Source organism: Mus musculus, chromosome 10, assembly GCF_000001635.26.
Source record: "Mus musculus strain C57BL/6J chromosome 10, GRCm38.p6 C57BL/6J".
Taxonomy (NCBI): domain Eukaryota; kingdom Metazoa; phylum Chordata; class Mammalia; order Rodentia; family Muridae; genus Mus; species Mus musculus.
Window position 1 is genome coordinate 28,778,509 of NC_000076.6, and position 18,597 is coordinate 28,797,105.

The following is an 18,597-nucleotide window of genomic DNA, read 5'->3' on the forward strand; positions in this document are numbered from 1 at the left end:
TTTGATGTTTGAGGTTCTGGAGACTCACTAGGAAGACTTGCAACAAACCTAGTAAGAAACAATGTGGCATAGACAAGCATTTTATTGACTGGGATGCAGAACCTCAAGTAGCAGAAAAAAGAGGAAATCTGAAGATGTCTCTGGTGTTGGTGGAATGAAGAAAGATAAAGGAGATGGAGAAAGCATCAGATACTATTCTCTTTGTGGGGTAGGGCAGACTGCATCAAGAATGTTAATCTTGAGTTACCTGCTATGTGTGTAAAAATAGAGGTATTAAATAGATATATAGAATCCAGGCGCATCATTTTGCTAGAGCTGTAACAGATAGATGCTATTTAAAGGCATGAATATGCGATGTGAAGGTTATACATAGAGAACTGTAAGTGAAGGATAGAGAATGGCAGCCAAGACACTTGAAAAGACATGTGCGTGTAAGCAGCAGGTGGCATGGAAAGAAAAGAAACAGGAAAAAAAGGAACACAAAATAGAGAAAAATAGTTCAAAGTGGAAGGAATCAAATGTACTTTGTCAAATGCTGTTCGTATGTTATGTAAAAAGGAGACAGACTATTATTACTTCAGAAGAGTTAAAAATCAAAGTGCCAACTCTCAGCAAGTTTTTATTATACTCACAGATTAGGGTGTCTTCCAGCCCTCATTGGAGAAGCTTCTTTTGGCAGGAGATAGAGACTAACACAGAGACCATTGACTGGTCAGGGTGTAAAGGATAGAGTGCTCAGCTCTAAGTGTGTCATTTGTGTCATACCCCTTCCTTCTGGGAAGGGATCATGCTGAAGAGGGTGCAGAAAGATTGGAAGACCTGGAAGTAGTAGATGGCTACACTATTGTGTTCTGTAAACATTTGGCAGCTATAATATGAAGTCATAGAAATTTTGACACCATGTATATGACCCGTGCAAACTCAAGCCAGCCCAAATCACGACACAGAGGGGAATGAGGGTCAGGGAGTCCCACTCCTGGATGAGAAGCTATTAGTAGTTGATAGCTGCCAAGAAAGAGAAATTCAGTTTTCTTTAAGAGTTTTGGCTTCTCATAGCTGTAATATAATCTATTGGGTGGCCATATATATCTAAGAATTACTAACAGGACTTGAAGGATTTTAAGCAAATGGGGCATGTGTGAACATGATCAAAATATGAACATTTTGAATGAATAAAAATATTTAAAAGAAATAAAAATACTGAAGGTAAGTCAGGAAATTTGAATACAGGGGTTAGGCATCTTGGCCCAAGTTTTCTTCAGAGGCCATGAAATTCTCCAAAAATAATAAAGTTATTTTTTGCCAACTGCACACACTATCGAGCAATGAAGGTAGAGATATAGCTACATTATGGCTCTGCTATTCTGATGGGATTATTTAGAGATATTTCCAAACCCCAAATGACATCTAGTGTACCAACTCAAATTGTTCCTGTATTTAAAGAATGTATGAAACTAGGATGGCCATCTAGATCTTGTACTAGAACTCTAAAACTGACTTCTTTTATTCAGTTAACAAGATTTTAGTTTCTAAAATTGCCTGGGGTTTAAGAAGCCTCATGACACATATTCTTAATTAAAGGAAGAAGCTTTATACAATGAACTGAAAAATAAGAGAATTTGGGGAGTATTTTTTCTTGAAGCTCCTCTTTTTATTATTTCTTATTTTAAATGAACCTACAGATTTATAGAACTCCATTGTAGAAGCCACGATTTATTTTATTTTATTTTCATTTTATTCAAAATAAAAGAATTTTTTCATTTTATGTCATTAGAAACTCTGTCATAGGGAATATATGTGATATGATACAAATTATATATGGTATATTGTCAGATGCTGAATAAATGAATATTAATATTTAAAAATAATAACATAATATTTTAGAAGAAAATATTTTCTAAACTTTTGTGTTTTTAATTACATGGGAGAGTGTCAAGTGTGGTGCCACATGCCTATAACCTCAGTAAGTAGGAGGAAGTGGCACAAGGGTTGCCATATGGTGAGGCTATTCTGGGATACACAGTAAACTCCACGTCATCAGCCATGGCTACAGAGTTAGGCCCTTCTCAAATAATCACCAATAAGAAATCCCATAGCTCCACCCAACTGCTGCTGACCCCAAAACAACAGCCAAGCAACTAACTAGTCAACCAAACAAGAACATTTACCTCCAGTGACTAGAGATAATGGGAAACAATATGGATTTATGAAAAATGGTTACAAAACTTGTGTTAGAAAGACATACAAAAATATATGCTATTATAAATCATCTTAATTAAAGAAGATTTGTAATAATATTTTGAGATTACTACTCAGAGAGAAAGTGTATGAGCACAATGTTTTAAGTGGCTCTGAAGTCTCAAGGCTTCCTAGAGCACAGATTTGCTTGCCCCCAGTGACATAGTTGTGTGGTGTGCACTAACCATTTTACAATGTGTACCTTTTCACTGTGAGCTATCCTGTAACACTATTTCTACTTGGGCAAGATATAGCACTGGTGGAAAAAAGTAAACTTTGACATTTAAAAATTGTCTGTCTCTATGCCATACTTAAAATATCTTACATTTTGTGTGTGTGTGTGTGTGTGTGTGTGTGTGTGTGTGTGTGGAGGTGGGGGGGGGTTTGGCACGTTGTTTTGTCCTCTAGTATAAGATTTGCATGAAGGTTATGTTAGATACTTTAAACATGAGTTTCTTTATGAATTGCAAAGCTTGCTTAAATAATAATTTTACATATAATTCCTGGATCTCAGAAATGTGACTTAAAATCAAATGATAAGACTTTCACACTTATCTATTTATATGTACACTTATATGGATGCATGATGTATGTCATAAAATATATGCATATATTTAAGAATGAGCAGCATTTAAGTCAGGAGAGTGCTTACCATTTGTAGTAGTAAGAAAGAAGTGATATTTGCTGAGTTTTACATAAATATAAGGGTTGGGTAACCTCTGTTTCTTGAGTTGAGCATGTTGGTATATATATCATTTTGTTTTCATCAAAAAGTTTCAAAACTGAAAAGTCTAACATAAGGAAAATTATATTATGATTATTTGAATTCTTTTCTCCCTCCTAAATGAAAATTATCTATGGTATTGGAAGATTATCTCTACCCAGACACCATCTCTTGAGAGCTCTTTAAACAAAATGTCAGTTGTCTTCTCTTTCATTTTCAGTTCAAAAGGACATAGTCCGGATTCTCCCAAGTTTAGACGTTGAAGTCAAAGATATTACTGATTCTTATGATGCTAACTGGTTTCTTCAGTTGCTGTCTACGGACGACCTTTTTGAAATGACCAGCAAAGAGTTTCCTGTAGTAGCTGAAGTTGTCGAAATATCTCAAGGGAACCACCTGCCCCAAAGTATTTTGCAGCGAGAGAAAACCATTGTCATCCACAAAAAGTACCAGGCTTCGAGGATCTTAGCTTCAGAAATTCGCAGCAATTTCCCTAAAAGACACTTCTTGATCCCTATTAGCTACAAAGGCAAGTTCAAAAGAAGACCACGGGAGTTCCCCACGGCCTATGACCTGCAGATAGCTAAGAGCAGGAAAGAAACTCTCCACGTGGTGGCCACCAAAGCTTTCCATACACTTCACAAGGAGCTGTCCCCTGTGTCTGTTGGAGACCAGTTTCTAGTGCATCATTCAGAGACCACAGAAGTTGTCTTTGAGGGGACAAGAAAAGTAAACGTTCTGACCTGTGAAAAAGTCCTCAATAAGACCCGTGAAGATGCACAGCTTCCTCTATACATGGAAGGAGGTTTTGTAGAGGTGATTCATGATAAGAAACAGTATCAGATTTCCGAGCTCTGTACCCAGTTTTGCTGGCCCTTCAATGTGAAGGTGGCTGTGAGAGATCTCTCCATTAAAGATGACATTTTGGCAGCTACCCCAGGACTTCAGTTAGAGGAGGACATCACAGATTCTTATCTACTTATCAGTGACTTTGCAAATCCTGAGGAATGTTGGGAAATTCCCATGAGCCGCTTGAATATGACTGTTCGACTAGTTAATGGTAGCAGTTTGCCTGCAGATGCAGGGCTACTTCAAGTCAGGAGTTTTGTAGAAGAGATTACAGAAGAACAGTATTACATGATGAGGAGGTACGAAAGTTCTCTATCACATCCCCCACCTCGCCCTCCCAAACATCCCTCAGCTGAGGAAATGAAGCTCACCTTGCTCAGCTTAGCAGAAGAGAGAACAATAAATCTGCCCAAGTCTCTCAAGGTAAGACAACAATTTTACAGATTTTCTTCTTCTTGAGATATTAAGTTTTGGGTTGTTTCTGAATGTGCTTTTTTTCCTTCTGTTCTTCATACAAGTTTGAACCAAATCTGTCTAATACATGCTGCATGAACAAATATCAACAGAGCAGAAGCTGCCCTGTTGCAGCATTTGGTGCTCCACCAGAATATATGGCATGAAATCTATGTAGAGTTGGAAATAGAAGGGATACCATTTTGATATGACCACAGAAATTGACATTCAAAGGGGTTTTGGTGATTAAATATATTTAATAAGATGCCTCTAAAGAAAATCCCTTTTATTCTGGAAATATGGCTCATTTTTCTTAGGTAGAATTATCTTAATACTTCACCCAGGAAATGAGCATAACAATAAACTCCCAGCTTCATAGGATGGGGGGAGCTTACTGCTAACATGCATCCCTAACACATGTCTTCATTTTGTTTCATGTGCAAGATGATGTAAATATATCTGGCCAGAACTGTGTGAGAGAATGAGAGCATCTACATACATAATGCTGCTTAGAATTGTAATCTTTAGCAGTTCTATTGGAAAGATAAAGTCAATAAGCATATAGGCACTAGGAGGTTTTAACAGATCCAAACTGCTCAGGACATTGGACAGTAATTCAGCATCATTTGTACTTGATGTTGTTGATTCTTGAGCATGTCTGAAGGATACCTGAGCCAAACTTGCTCCCTCATCCAGTATGCACATTTGGGGTGTGTGTGTGTGTGTGTGTGTGTGTGTGTGTGTGTGTGTGTGTGTGTGTGTGTGTGTGTATTTCTATGTTGTGTGGAAGGAGTGTGTTCTTTTCCAGCAGATGTTATGCTAGAAGCATAAAGAAAACCAAGCAGTTAGTAAAAGAGATACTTTCTGATTGCTCCTCACATTCAGGAAAGATGGCAGTGCTGGGCACCAAGACTCATATATGGATGTGGGTCTGCTTGCAATTGTACGTATCAGAGACTGTTTTAATTTTGTGCTAAAAGTAAAATCCTTAAGGGTTTCTAAAATTGTTTTCTGTTAAAAGAATAAAGCTACCATATTTATCTCTGAAAAAATAATTTCTAAAAATTACTAAAAAAACAGTTCCAAAATAAAATTGAGCAGGCAACATGAAGGAATTCTTTGATACTTGCAATTGACATATTGTTTTCACTGAGTTGCATAATACTAACACTGGTGATTAGGACATAGACTTAGCGTTCCCAGGTTCTTGGCATCTTATTTTAAGAATGAAGCAAAGCAAAGCAAAGCAAAGCAAAGCAAAGCAAAGCAAAGCAAAGCAAAGCAAAGCAAAGCAAAGCAAAGCAAAGCAAAGCAAAGCAAAGCAAAACAAAACAAAACAAAACAAAACAAAACCTCACATATATTTGCAGAAGTAGCAAGGAAACGTTATTCTAAGCAAAGCATAGAGCAGATCTAAACCACACTATTAGGAGTGATAGTGGGCCACATGAGAGAAAATATTCAAGGGCCCCATTATTGTTTAGGTTTTCATTTATGGGATCCAAAAGTTTCTGACTTGCTATATGTGGGAAGACAGACACTCAATTGATGGAACGACTCCACCTTACTGGTCTAGGCATTTCTGTCAGCCATGTCTGTGATTACTACATGGTTTGGGTGACTGTCCATTCTGATTGACAAGCTTACATAGGCTTTGGTCATTGTGAATGTCCCTGTCCAGCATGCATCTGATTTTAATTATATATAAGCATAAGAAGATGAATAGGGTATTGCTAACAGATTATTAGGTGCATTGTTCAGAGGTGTGTGTGTGTGTGTGTGTGTGTGTGTGTATAGGATATGTGAGTTAAAGGTCTCAGGCTGCCAAACACCTAATGTGTGTGAATGCTGGTTTAGAATCCAAATGACTCAACCATTCCCTATTCTTGCCTACTTCAAAGTGAGAAATGGATGTTTTCCTACATTTTATTAAAGGGTAGAATAATATCACCCACCCAAAGATATATAACTTCCCAGAACCTACAGGGATAAAACATGGCACGACAAAAGAACATTTCACCTATGTTTAAAATCCAGGACCTTGAAATGAGATTATCCTGAGGTATCCAGATAGGTATAATATAATCCCTGAAGGCTTTATAAAACTTTTCCATGGAGGCCAGCATTACATGGAGAAATGATTAAAGAGTGCTAAAGAGACTATGCTCCTGTTTTCAAACAGAGAGGAGGGGAAAAAGTGGTTGACGGTACTCCTCCAAAGCTATGAAGCACAGACAAACATAGTCTTCCATAGGAGGTCCAGAAAGAATCAACCTAGCTGATAATACATCAGTTTGACTCTATCAGTTCTCAGTTGGATTTCTGACTTGCTGACCTCTAAGATTATAATATTATGGTATTTAAAAGTCTAAGTTGATAGTATAACATTATATCAAGAATAAAAAGATAAATGTGGCCAGGCAATGGTGGTGCACTCCTTTAATTCCAGCTTTGGGAGGCATCGGCAGGCAGATTTCTGAGTTCGAGGCCAGCCTGGTCTTCAGAGTGAGTTCCAGGACAACCAGGGCTACACAGAGAAACCCTGTCTCAAAAAACATAAAAACAACAAACAAACAAACAAAAAATAAATGTGACCTGTTAGAACAATTTTAAAAGTAGAAGTTTCTTGTTTATCCTGAATAGCTTCCAAATAAATGAGACACAGACTATAAGATGTATTTGATAAGATTTATTTGATAAGCTTAATGGCACGATATCTTAGTAGTTATTGATCTAGTCTAATCCTCAAAGTTAATCAGTCTATTTCCCAGCCCAAATCCCTAAGATACTTTCATATTAGTATTCATCTGGCTCTCTCTGCTCCAGGTCTATTCCCATGGTGTCTCCTCTACACTCTCCTCATTGTGAATCTCCTCCTCCTCCTCTCTCTCCCTTCCCTGGCTGCCAGAAGTCCAGCCCTTTTCTCTATTTTACTCAGTATTGGCTAATCAGCTTTCACTTACAAATAAGAGAATACATTTGAAGCAATGTTTACACAAACTTGAAGTGGGATTTTTTTATAATAAGCATTACAACACAACCACATTTGGGGGCAGAGAAATCAGCATTTGAATAACACAAGGATCATCTTTGCATGTAGGTGTAAAACTATCATGCCTATAATGACCCAAACTTGAGTAGGGATTTATAGAATGATTAAATATCTAAGTCTCTGTATGTAGGCTAGGATATACTTTTTGGAAAGTTACTTGTTTGTTTGTTACACAGTTATGCTGTATGACCCAGACTAGCCTCAAGCTCGTGTTCTTTTTGCCTTAGCCTCCAGAATAGATAATGGATTTGTATCTTTGGATACCAATGATACAAATAACCCACCTTTAACAACAATGATCAACCTTTCCTTTTCCTCCTCTCTCCTTCCTTTCCCCCTTACTATGTCTGTCCATGCCCCTTTCCTTCTTTCCTTCCCTCCTTTCCTTCTTTCTTCCTTTCGCCTTCTTACCCTGTCATTGTTAGGCTAGGTTGTTATGTTGACCTATCTGGAAAGACAGACTCTTAGCTGACAGAATGACTTCATCTAAGTGGCTTGTGGATATGTTTGTGGGACATTTCCTTAACTGATATTTGACACAGGAAGGCCAGCCTACTGTGCACAGTACTATGATTTTAGGAAGGTGCTATGTAAGAAAGGTAGCTCAACAGTTGAGGGGGATGAAGTATGTGAACAGCATTCCATCTCTCCTTTAGATGAATCAAGGAATCATGAGCCTTGGGCTCATGCCTTGATTTCTCTTGATGATGGTGGTCTCTAAGCTCAAGCCAATTAATACCCCCCCCAGTTCCAGAGTAACAGAGCAACAAGCTATAAAACCTTCTCTCCTTATTTTCCCTTTCCTTTCTACCCTTTAAAGTGAGTTTTATCAGCTCATGTGACCATGGAGAATCTGAGGAAACAGTTAAGGGAACTGGGATCTTGACGATAACTATAGTGGGCATTCATTTTTTTCTATATTGGGTTTCCTATCTCCAGCTAGTTTTTTTAAAACATGTCACAGGACTTCAGAGAATTCTTACATCATAAATTTCAATTTCAGTACTAGAAAAGTATGGTCTATCATTATTTAGACTGAATTCAGAAAGAAAAAATATGTAGGTTACACTACATACCTCTGTCCTGACTTTGTTTGCTGGTTGCTTCAACCATAGACAAAGTTGATGAATGAATGATTTACTCTTAAACCCATACACTACATAACTTAGAATGAACAAAAAAAATATCTTCTTAGAATTCTATTGGCTGGGAAATGTAAGCTCAAGTTGCTAGTAGGTTTAATCTCCAGTTCCAAGATGGAGTCTTGTGACTGCATACTCCAGAAAGGAGGAACACCACTTCTTCCTATTCTAGAAATTCAGAAGAGAGGAAATTCATTCCTCAAGTCTCTTAAATAGAAAGTTATTAAGTATATTTTTGCATGGTCAGATCTATGGCCTAAGCCATTTCAATCCATCCCATCTCCAAATACTGTTGCATTGGTGTGAAATTGAGAACATAAGCTTCAAAAGAGACAAAAACATTCAATCAGTAATAGTTAAGAATATCATGTCTGGACACTGTAAAAACTAAAGGCAAAAAAAAAAATAGGTGATGTAAAATAACAGATGTTTACTACTACCCAAAAATAAAAGATGTAAAAATTCTAACCCCCCCCCAAAAGAAATAATAGATAAAAGTAGATTTAAAAGTTTAAAAGCTCAGAATACCTAAGATACAATTGACAGATCATGTGAAGCTCAAGAAGAAGAAAGACCAAAGTGTGGGTGCTTCAGTCCTTTTTAGAAGGGAGAACAAAATACTCATGGGAGGAAATACAGAGACAAAGTATGGAGCAGAGACTGAAGGAAAGGCCATCCAGAGACTTGTCCACCTGGGACTCCATCCCATATACACACACCAAACCCAGACACTATTGTAGATGCCAAGAAGTGCTTGCTGACAGGAGACTGGAAGGCTCTTTCATAGCCTGGCAAATATAAAGGTGCATCCAACCATTGGACTGAGCATAGGGTCTCCAATGGAGGAGTTAGAGAAGGAGCTGAAGGGGTTTGTAACCCATAGGAAGAACAAGAATATCAACCAACCATACCCTCCATTGCTCCCAGGAATTAAACTACCAACCCAAGAGTACACATGGAGGAACCCTTGGCTCCAGTCACATATGTAGCAGAGGATGACCTTGTTGGACATCAATGGGAAGAGAGGCCCTTGGTCCTGGGAAGGGTCCATGTCCCAGTGTAGGGGAATGCCAGGGAGTGGGTTGGTGGGTAGGGGAGCACTCTCATAGAAGCAGAGGGAGGGAGTATGGGATGGGGGGTTTCTGGAGGGGAAACCAGGAAAGGAGATAAGATTTGAAATATATATAAATAAAATATCCAATAAAAAGTAAAAAACAAATTAAAATGTATTTTTATAGTCAAAAAAATTTGAAAATACTTTCTAAAGGTAGAATATGACTTATGTGTTTTATTAGGAGAAATATACATAACAATTTTTTATCTTATGTACTAAAAGGACTAAATTAATATATGCTGATTTCCAGATCTACGTAGTAACTTTTTTCTGACCAGGTTCCTTGTGGGTTTGTGGTACTGAGATCTGAGTCTGATTCTGAACAATGATGTCCTGGAGTTTGTGAAGAGTTGTCAAGATGTTATGAAATTCTAGAACTATTTTTATTTGAGGAAGCTGTATTGAGTGACAGCTTAAATTTGAAAACCTTGACAGTAGGTGATTTTAGTTATAGGATATATTTAAAGAACTCTTCAAAGTTTGGAGGGATGATATGCATCTGTCATCATAGCACCTGGGAGGTAGAGACGTAAGGGTTTGAAGATCTAGGCCATCCTAAGCTGTACAGGGAAACTCTCAAAATCAAAACAAGCAAAGCAAAGCAAGAGCCATGTTACTGTTGTGTGGTGAGGAGAACAGACCCAATTTTTCTAATATCTCCAACTCTGGTTGTAGTAGAAGTATGGGGATATTTGATGGAATGGTGTTGTAACACACTACAAATGACATGATAGAAGAGAAAACAGATGGTGGGTCGTGTCACTAGATTCCTGCTTTGATAAGTCAACAGATCATTGGGAAGAATTCACAATTGCTTGCTATTGTTCCATCAATTCTTACATGTCTAAAAGAAAAGCCCTGTTCTTTTCTCTAAAATTGCCTTAAAATATCACTGACACCGCCATTTTTCTGTGCTCAGATCTATGAGCCTTCTAGTTTTTAATATTCCTTACCCATCATGGAGATGAGAATTTGCTTAGTAGGTCATTTATGGAACACAACAGAAGATCTGTCAATTTCTACATAATGTACCCAGAAAACCAGTATTTTCTTATTATTCCTAATATCACCCTTCTGTATATTTCCTATGATAACTGAATTCAAGCTTTTCTTGTTCTTTTTGAAATAATTAGACGTAAGGGTTTTGTTTTGTTTTTTAATGTTTTACATTAGGGAGCATCAATTTAAAACAAGCCTCTAAGTCTTGGGATTTTACATGGACTATTGCTTAAAATTTGGAGAACAATTTGTGAGGGTTACTTAGAATTCAATATTCAGACTCATTTAACTCATTAAAATGCCTGTTTATTTTCATAGAAAAGAGTACTAAATGCTCCATTATATGGGTTCACTTTCACTTTCCTAATGGGCCATTAACTTTACTAGATCATTTCTTGCATTGTTAAATAATAGGGCAGATGTATGGACAGCTTAAGAGTAATACTCTAAAATGTACTAAGTATTGCCCAAATCTATCTGTGGCAGGTGCCACCGGTCAGTTAAGAACACTATGAATTCATCTAAGATGTTTGAAAATTAGTAATCTATGGGGACAGGTCACAAGAACTAGATGCAGTTGAGTTCTTTTCCATGGCAGGATTACCAACTGTTTTCTTGGGTTGACAGTATCTCAGCAATAACAAGAGTCATGACTGGAAACCTGAAGACGACGAAGCATAAAATGGGGCACGAGATCCAAAGACAGGAGAAATGCACCGAGGCTTACCACTTCCTCAATATAACATTAATAGATGGAAGATAATATACAGAATCTAAACATAGGTGGGAAGTTGTAGGGATTGTTGATGACATAATGTGAAAATAAAATCTTTACATTCCATGCAACTGGAGTTTTTGTTAGACAGAAACAATGTTATAAAGTGGCCGAATAAACAAATCCATGCCTCTAATGTGTCCTGAAGAGGAATGATGTAGGGTAGATTCCTGCTCAGAAGTTACGCTTTCTGTGTCAGAACTCATTTCAGATAGCTTGGAAGAACATAGACTCCATGGAGTTTCAACGGTCATGGATATTTATGACTATAGCTTTTGAGTACCACACAGGAGAAATGTAACTTCTATATCCTGAGGAAAGGGCCTATAACCAGAGAGAAAAATAAACCTTTGGTTGAAAGATGAGATATTTCACATCTTCAGAGACTATAGCTGGGCCCAGAAACCTTGCATTTCATGAACTCTGTTTGGCCATTAAATGCCCCTGTGTCTACTTGTCCCTAGAATTTCTAGACTTCTGTGGACAAAAACACGCAGAGGAGACATTAAGGCAAAGAGCAAGGGAGGCAGTCATAGCAAAGTTCTGTGCAACAAGCAAAACAGAATAGCCTCAGCAGAGTGATAGCTGGCGCTGCAGGAGGCAGAAGAGCCGGGGTTTTGCACTGTGCAGCACGAGCTGTCCGCATGCGCAGCCAGTGACACACTTCTTATGCATATTAAATAACCTTTAGTAGAATTATTATTTATATAAATTAATTCATGAACGCACTAGAAGTTGTATCATATATCATAGTTATTATTAAAAACCTGTTTCAGGGGCTAGAGAGATGGTCACTTGTTAAAGGTGCTTGGTACTTTTGTAGAGGAATGAAGTTTTGTTCCCAGCAGCCACACTGGGTAGCTCACAACCACCTTTAACTCCAGCTCTAGGGGCTCCCAGGTCTTCTTTTAGGAATCTGCTTGGTACCTGTACATATACACACATACATGCACATAGACACATGCAATCAATATGTAAATAAATAAGAAAATGAAAATTTAAACAATCGGCTTAAATGTGCATAAAGATCACCTGGGACGCAAACATCTCTGTTAGGGAATTATGAGGCTAACATGACACCAGGTTATCTGCAGTGAGTTTGTGATTCCACTTACAGGATATTTTAAAGGTCAAGCAAGTCCCCAGGATGAGAAGAGACTTTGTGCTGCCACAGAATTCATAAGTATGGGGGCATGCAATATGCAGAACTATGCTTTTCGGGCCCAACGCTGAGAAGAACTCTCAGGGTAACTTGACTGCTCTCAGATGCAGGAACTGGGTACTGGTGCATGGTATAATAGTTACTGCACTGTCTAAACAAAACGAAACAACAACAAAACAACAACCAACAAACAATCACCCCCCCCCCAAATCTGCCCTATCTATTTATCTTTGGAAATGTCAGCACACTCTATTAACCAGTCTAAAGCAGGTATCTTAAAATGGTCTTTTGCTGTTTCTTCTTTGCTTTTATAAACTATTACAGCCTGTTGATCATATCCCCTTTATGTCTCTTGAATACTGCTGGGATTTTACACTTCCTCAGCATAGGACCCTATTATTTCTGGTTTGTGTTTATTATTATTATTATTCTTTAATCTTTTTATTTTTACAGTCCAGTTGTTATCCTCCTCCCTGTCCACCTTCTGACAGTTCCTCATCCCATTCTTCCTCCCCTGTCTCCAAGAGAATGTTCCTCCCCTATACCAAAGTTAAAACAAGAGTAGGTAAACTATCTAAACAGGCTCATATACCCTAAGGAATTAGAAGATGTCACTAAAAACCTCCCAACCAAAAAAAAAAAAAAAAAGCCCAGGGCTACCAGACCTTCCAAGAAGACCTGATACCAACACTCCTACTACCCCATAAAGTGGAAACCAAAGGAACACTACCCAGTTCATTCTATGAAGCCACATTTACTCTGATACATAAACCACACAAGGACACAGCAAAAAGGAGAACTTTGGACTAACTTCACTTGTGGATAGTGATGCAAAAATATTAAATAAAATTCTTGCAAACTGAATCCAAGAACACATCAAAACCATCATTCACCACAATCAAGTAAGCTTTATCCCAGGGATGCAAGATTGGTTCAATATACAAAAATCCACTAACATAATCCACTATATAAACAAACTAAAAGAAAAAAATCACATGATCATCTCCTTAGATAGTGAAAAAGCATTTGACAAAATACAACACTCCTTCAAGTTAAAAGCCTTGGAGAAATCAGGATTTCAAGGCCCATACCTAAACATAATAAAAGCAATATACAGCAAACCAACAGCCAATATCAAATTAAATGGAGAGATACTTGAAGCAATCCCACTAAAATCAGATATAAGACAAGGCTGCCCACTCTCTCAGTATCTATTCAATATAGTACTGGAAGTTCTAGCTAGAACAACAAGACAACAAAAGAGATCAAGGGGATACAAACTGGTGTGTGTTTTTTTAGTTCAACTTGTACCAATTCTCTTTGTTTCTTTTTATGTTATAGACAAACTAATCATCCCCCTTACTGATTTCTTTATCAGTTTGAGAGAACACACCTTCCATTGTTCCATTGTGCCTGGCAGCTGGCTGTCCTTCAGTATTGTCAAAACAGTCCTGTGTTCCTGACTTGAATATCTTGTACCTTGTTTCCCATTTAAGTATTTGGTAGTTTATTATACTGAAAATGTTCAGTTCTAAGAACTTTGTTCTTTTCTGAATCCCTAATATATTTCCAGTGGAAATACCTATCTCAACTAAATTCTGTTTGTTAAACATTTATTGTGGCCATATTAAAATTTTGAAAATTGTTGTCTTTTCAATGTTTTTCTTGATATTACTAGTAGCTTCGGTTGATGTACAAGGAAATTGAGGTGTATAGGATAACATATATTTACATATGCAACTAAATGTAGATACTAAATGTAGACTATAGTATGTTCAAGGAGGACAAGTAAAAGTTCGTATTAGAACCAGTATAAGATATAGGCACATGTCATGAAAGAGGATGTATGTTGTCCTTTTAGTTTAAATTCTGACATGATTTTTTTTCTGGTGGTGGATAAGTGCATACAAATATATTTGATACTGAAAGTGGAAAGCGTGAAGCTCCACAGGCTCAGAACACCTGTTTTGTATGGAAGTGAACCGCGTATACAGGCTTTGGATCTAGCTGGCTTTAATGTTTTTATTTTCAACTTTAAAAATAAAGTTTTAATACATTTTTTAAAGTACCATTGCTTAAAGAGAGATATCATTAAGCAATTAAGCTAGAATCATTTGTTTTATTTTATGACGCAAGTATTTTACTACGTAGTCTAGGGTGGCCTTGGACCCCTCCATCTTCCTGCTACTGTCTCCCAAGAGCTGGGATTTAAAAGCATGTGGGGGCACGCCTGGCTGATGACTGGGCGTCTCACATTCTGGAGCACTCCTCTACCCCTGCACAGTTGAGCTTGGTGCTCCAGAGATCACACAAATTACTATTATAGCTTACGCACTATCAGATCTTTTACCTCGCTGTCTTCTCAACTAAATTCTGTGCTTTAGAAGCTGGGAATATAAATTTATTTCTTTAAAACTTATCCACGTATCACTTGTCAATAGACTTTATCAATTCTGTCTACTACTACTTTTCAAAAGAGTTTTATTTTATAAACAAGCACATGCATTGACTCTTGCTTCTGTGGGTAAACTCTTTTAGAATCATGTAAGTGTATATATTTATGTATGCAATAGACATATTCAGTGTAAATATTGTGTATGTGTGTCTATGTTTTATCCATTATTAAATTCCCTTGTCATTTAACTATGGGATTATTTAAAATACATCAATACTCTTTACAAACCGATGCTTTGAATTTTCTCATGATTTGTTACATTATATTTTAAGTAAAAATCAATTCCCTTATTTTATAGGGGTTATTTTATTCATTCGTCTTTGGCCATGTTATGGTTTCATCTCAGGATCCTACACATGCTAGGAAAGCCCCCTAAAACTAAGCAACTTCCATAGACTGACCTTCCTTTTGTGGGAGGCAAAATTCAAGGGCAAACACTCTTGCCTATTCTGAGGACATTCCTAGACTGCTATCTCTCTGTCTCTCTTTCTCTAGTCCCTACTCTCTTCCCCCTTTGCTCTCTCTCTCTCTCCTTTCCTGCCTATGCTGGGAAATCAAACTCAAGAGCAGACATATGAAGAGTAAGCAGTCTACCATTCCGCCCAGCACCTGTATTTTAAACTAATGATTTATCATTATGTGTTTATATGTAAGCATTCTTGTGTATATCTTTTGTGTGATGCCATGTCTTATTTATTAGATAATAAAAAAAAGAACAAGTTAAAATCAGGAGAAACTTTATCAAATTAATTTTGTTTTTATCAGTTTTATATTTCCACTATTCATGTATCTATGGACTCAGGGACATATATGTACATGATTCCATATCAGCTGTTCCTGCAATAAAGTGATCTTTGGACACATGAGTGTGTATACAGGTATGTACACCAGTATCATACTGAAAATCCCAAACCTAAGAAAAATACAAGTTCATGTAGCCCCACTTTTAAAAATGAGTTGCTGGGCTATTGACCTAGGCAAGACTTAAAATATACAGTCAATTCTAGCGCTACACCATGTTTCCCATCTTGGCACAGAACCAAATGTCTTTAAGTAGTAGGGATACTCTTCTCATCTAAGACCTAGTAAGAGAATGGAGGAGAGGTTAGCAGAGTGAGAGAGAAGATCATTTTGCAGGGCTCACTGACTACAGTTTGAACGTTTTTTATGCTGGGAATTATGTGTAAAGGAGGTTGGCTCTTCGCCTTCACTCCTCTGATACCAAATTATGCTAACTTCATATGATCTATTTGGTGCCTTCACATTGGATTATGGGATTTTTGAGGGTAGTAGGAACTTGTATTTTGCCCATCTGAAGAGGCTGTGTCAGGAGCTTCCCCCTGCCTGGCAAGAATTAAGCTGAGAGAAAATGACCCTTCTAGCACTGTCACAGGATAGGGTAGGTTCCCTGGAGTGAAGATGTGAACTTGAGAGAAAAAGAGAGACCTTTTTTAGCAGTTTCATTTTCAAGAGCAGATGAGCTGAGGGTGGCAGCCAGAAGTGTTGGCCTTAATCAGGAGGCCTCACTTCTAAAGTACAGTTGCCAAATAATGTGGAGAAATTTCCCATGAAAGAAAGAGCATCGTTGAATCCTTCTGTGGATATATACAACATACAATGATGGCCTGAGGTTATGTGCTCTTTGTCCTTATTTTTTCTTTTATTAAGCTCTTGAGAAGTCAAAAGGAAGATTTAGTTAATAAGGAAATACTACCAAGAAACTAAGCATCCTTACGTTTTTGCTGTAGACTAGATGGCACAAGGAAGGATTCTAACCTTTATTGTACTAAAGTGAGGTGAAGTGAAGTGTCTGGTATATGATAAATGTTGCTGGGAGTGTGGGTACACATGTCTGTATGTACTTATGAGAATGCCAAGAAGGGTGTGAGGTGTTCCCCTCTATCATGCTCTACACTAGTGTTTTGAGGCAGAATCTCTCACGAACCAGAGCTTGCTGTTTTAGTTGTCTGTCTGGCTAGATAGATCTGCCTGGCTCTGAGCCCCAATACTGGAGTTACAGTCTCGTTAGGAAATGTTCATTTATTTACATGGACACTTTGATGTCAAATTCAGGTCTTTATTCTTTCAAAGCAATGGCATATTGAGCAATCTCTCTAACCTAACAAGTGTCAGTTAAAAAAAATCCCTATTGTTTACTAATAAATCCCTAAAGAGATCTTTTAAGGTTATAATATCAGTAATTTAAAGTGTTACACAAAAGCAACAATCATGTTGTTTGTGGATAAACTTTATGTGTTTTCTCAGTGTGTCCTTTTCTTAGCATGTGTATTTGTGTTGCTGAAGAGCCACATACCTTATATATATATCTGTGTACTCATTCATGTGTGTTTGAATGCACAATGCCACAATTCCCATTCATATTTCTGCATTTCAAGGTTTTTAAAACAGCTGATCAAGAAGATCAGCCCTTAGTTTCAAATAATTTTTGGCAAGCCTAATGCTTTTCCCTGTAATTCCCAAAAATCTATGTGGAAACTTAATGTTTTTCCTTGTTAGTATTCTTTGATGCCTTACTCTTTATTTTTCTTGTTTAATTTTCAGTCCACTTAGGATCTTTCAGTATAGAAATGACAGCTACAACAGGTTTTCCTGATCTTAAACTTCAAAAGCTATGAATGAATTTGTTCCCATATTTCTAAAAGAACTACGGAGAGTGCACACATGAATAAACATAAGTGCTTGCAAGTCTGGTGACAGCTATGGACAGGAAATGAGTGATTTGCACCTCAATGGCGAATGTCTGACTTTAAATTCTCTCCTGTTTCTGTGAATCTAACAAAAATCAAAACTATTATACTCAGGGTTACTCCACATTTTTTGATTCAATTTACCTACTTTATACTGTATCAGTATAAGAAACTTACAATGTAACAGTTCTATTGTGTCATATAGCTACATATACGTGTGTGTGTGTGTGTGTGTGTGTGTGTGTGTGTGTCTGTGAGAGTGTGTACGTGTGTGTGCGCACTCATGCTATCTTTAGTATTCTTTTTTTTTTTTCAGTAACAATGTAGACTCTCAGGTACCTCATTCTGCTTAAGGAACTTTTTAAAGGACCTTATTAATTTAAAACAAAACAAATACCCTGTGATAATTTGATTAAAATGGAACTAACCATTTGGACAAGTTGAACTTTGAAATTAGATTTTGCCATCTTATTAAATGGTTTGACAGTTATTCACCTGAATCTTCTCGTTGAAGAAATAGAAATCTTTCTAGTAAGTTCAGGAATATTTCGGACACTTCTTCCAATTTAGTATGGAAGGGATATGAGCTGAAATGAAATAGGGGAAGACTGTGGTGTGTGGGTCTGTCATAGTGGCTTAACATTACGAGATGGGAAGTGAACTGAGGGTTGAATGGAGGAGTATTGTGAACCAACTTGCTTCGTATAGGTCTCACTCTCTTTTGTGCTGTGACTAGACCATGGTGGTAAAGATTAAGGGTAGAAAGAAAAATGTCAAGCTTGGGGACACTGTGGCATGGGATGTTGCCAGGGTCATGGAGGGTGGTGGCAGTAAAGGGGGTAAATGCCACCTAATCCCGTGTCTATTTGAGTAATAAGACAAAAATGCCTCTCCCTGGCTGTATTTCCTCTCCTACTTATAAAGAA

At 37.4% G+C, this 18,597-nt stretch overlaps 1 protein-coding gene across 4 annotated transcripts in view; it reads left to right on the top strand.

The window, feature by feature from the left end:
- The window catches only part of Themis (thymocyte selection associated), a 215,461-nt gene that overhangs the window by 110,149 nt on the left and 86,715 nt on the right, over nt 1-18,597 (top strand). For all 4 annotated transcript variants that reach the window (NM_001305663.1, NM_178666.6, NM_001374699.1 and 1 more), the window contains one exon: nt 3,183-4,234. In NM_001305663.1, the coding sequence (NP_001292592.1) occupies nt 3,183-4,234 (1,052 nt within the window). The remainder of the gene's footprint in view (nt 1-3,182; nt 4,235-18,597) is intronic.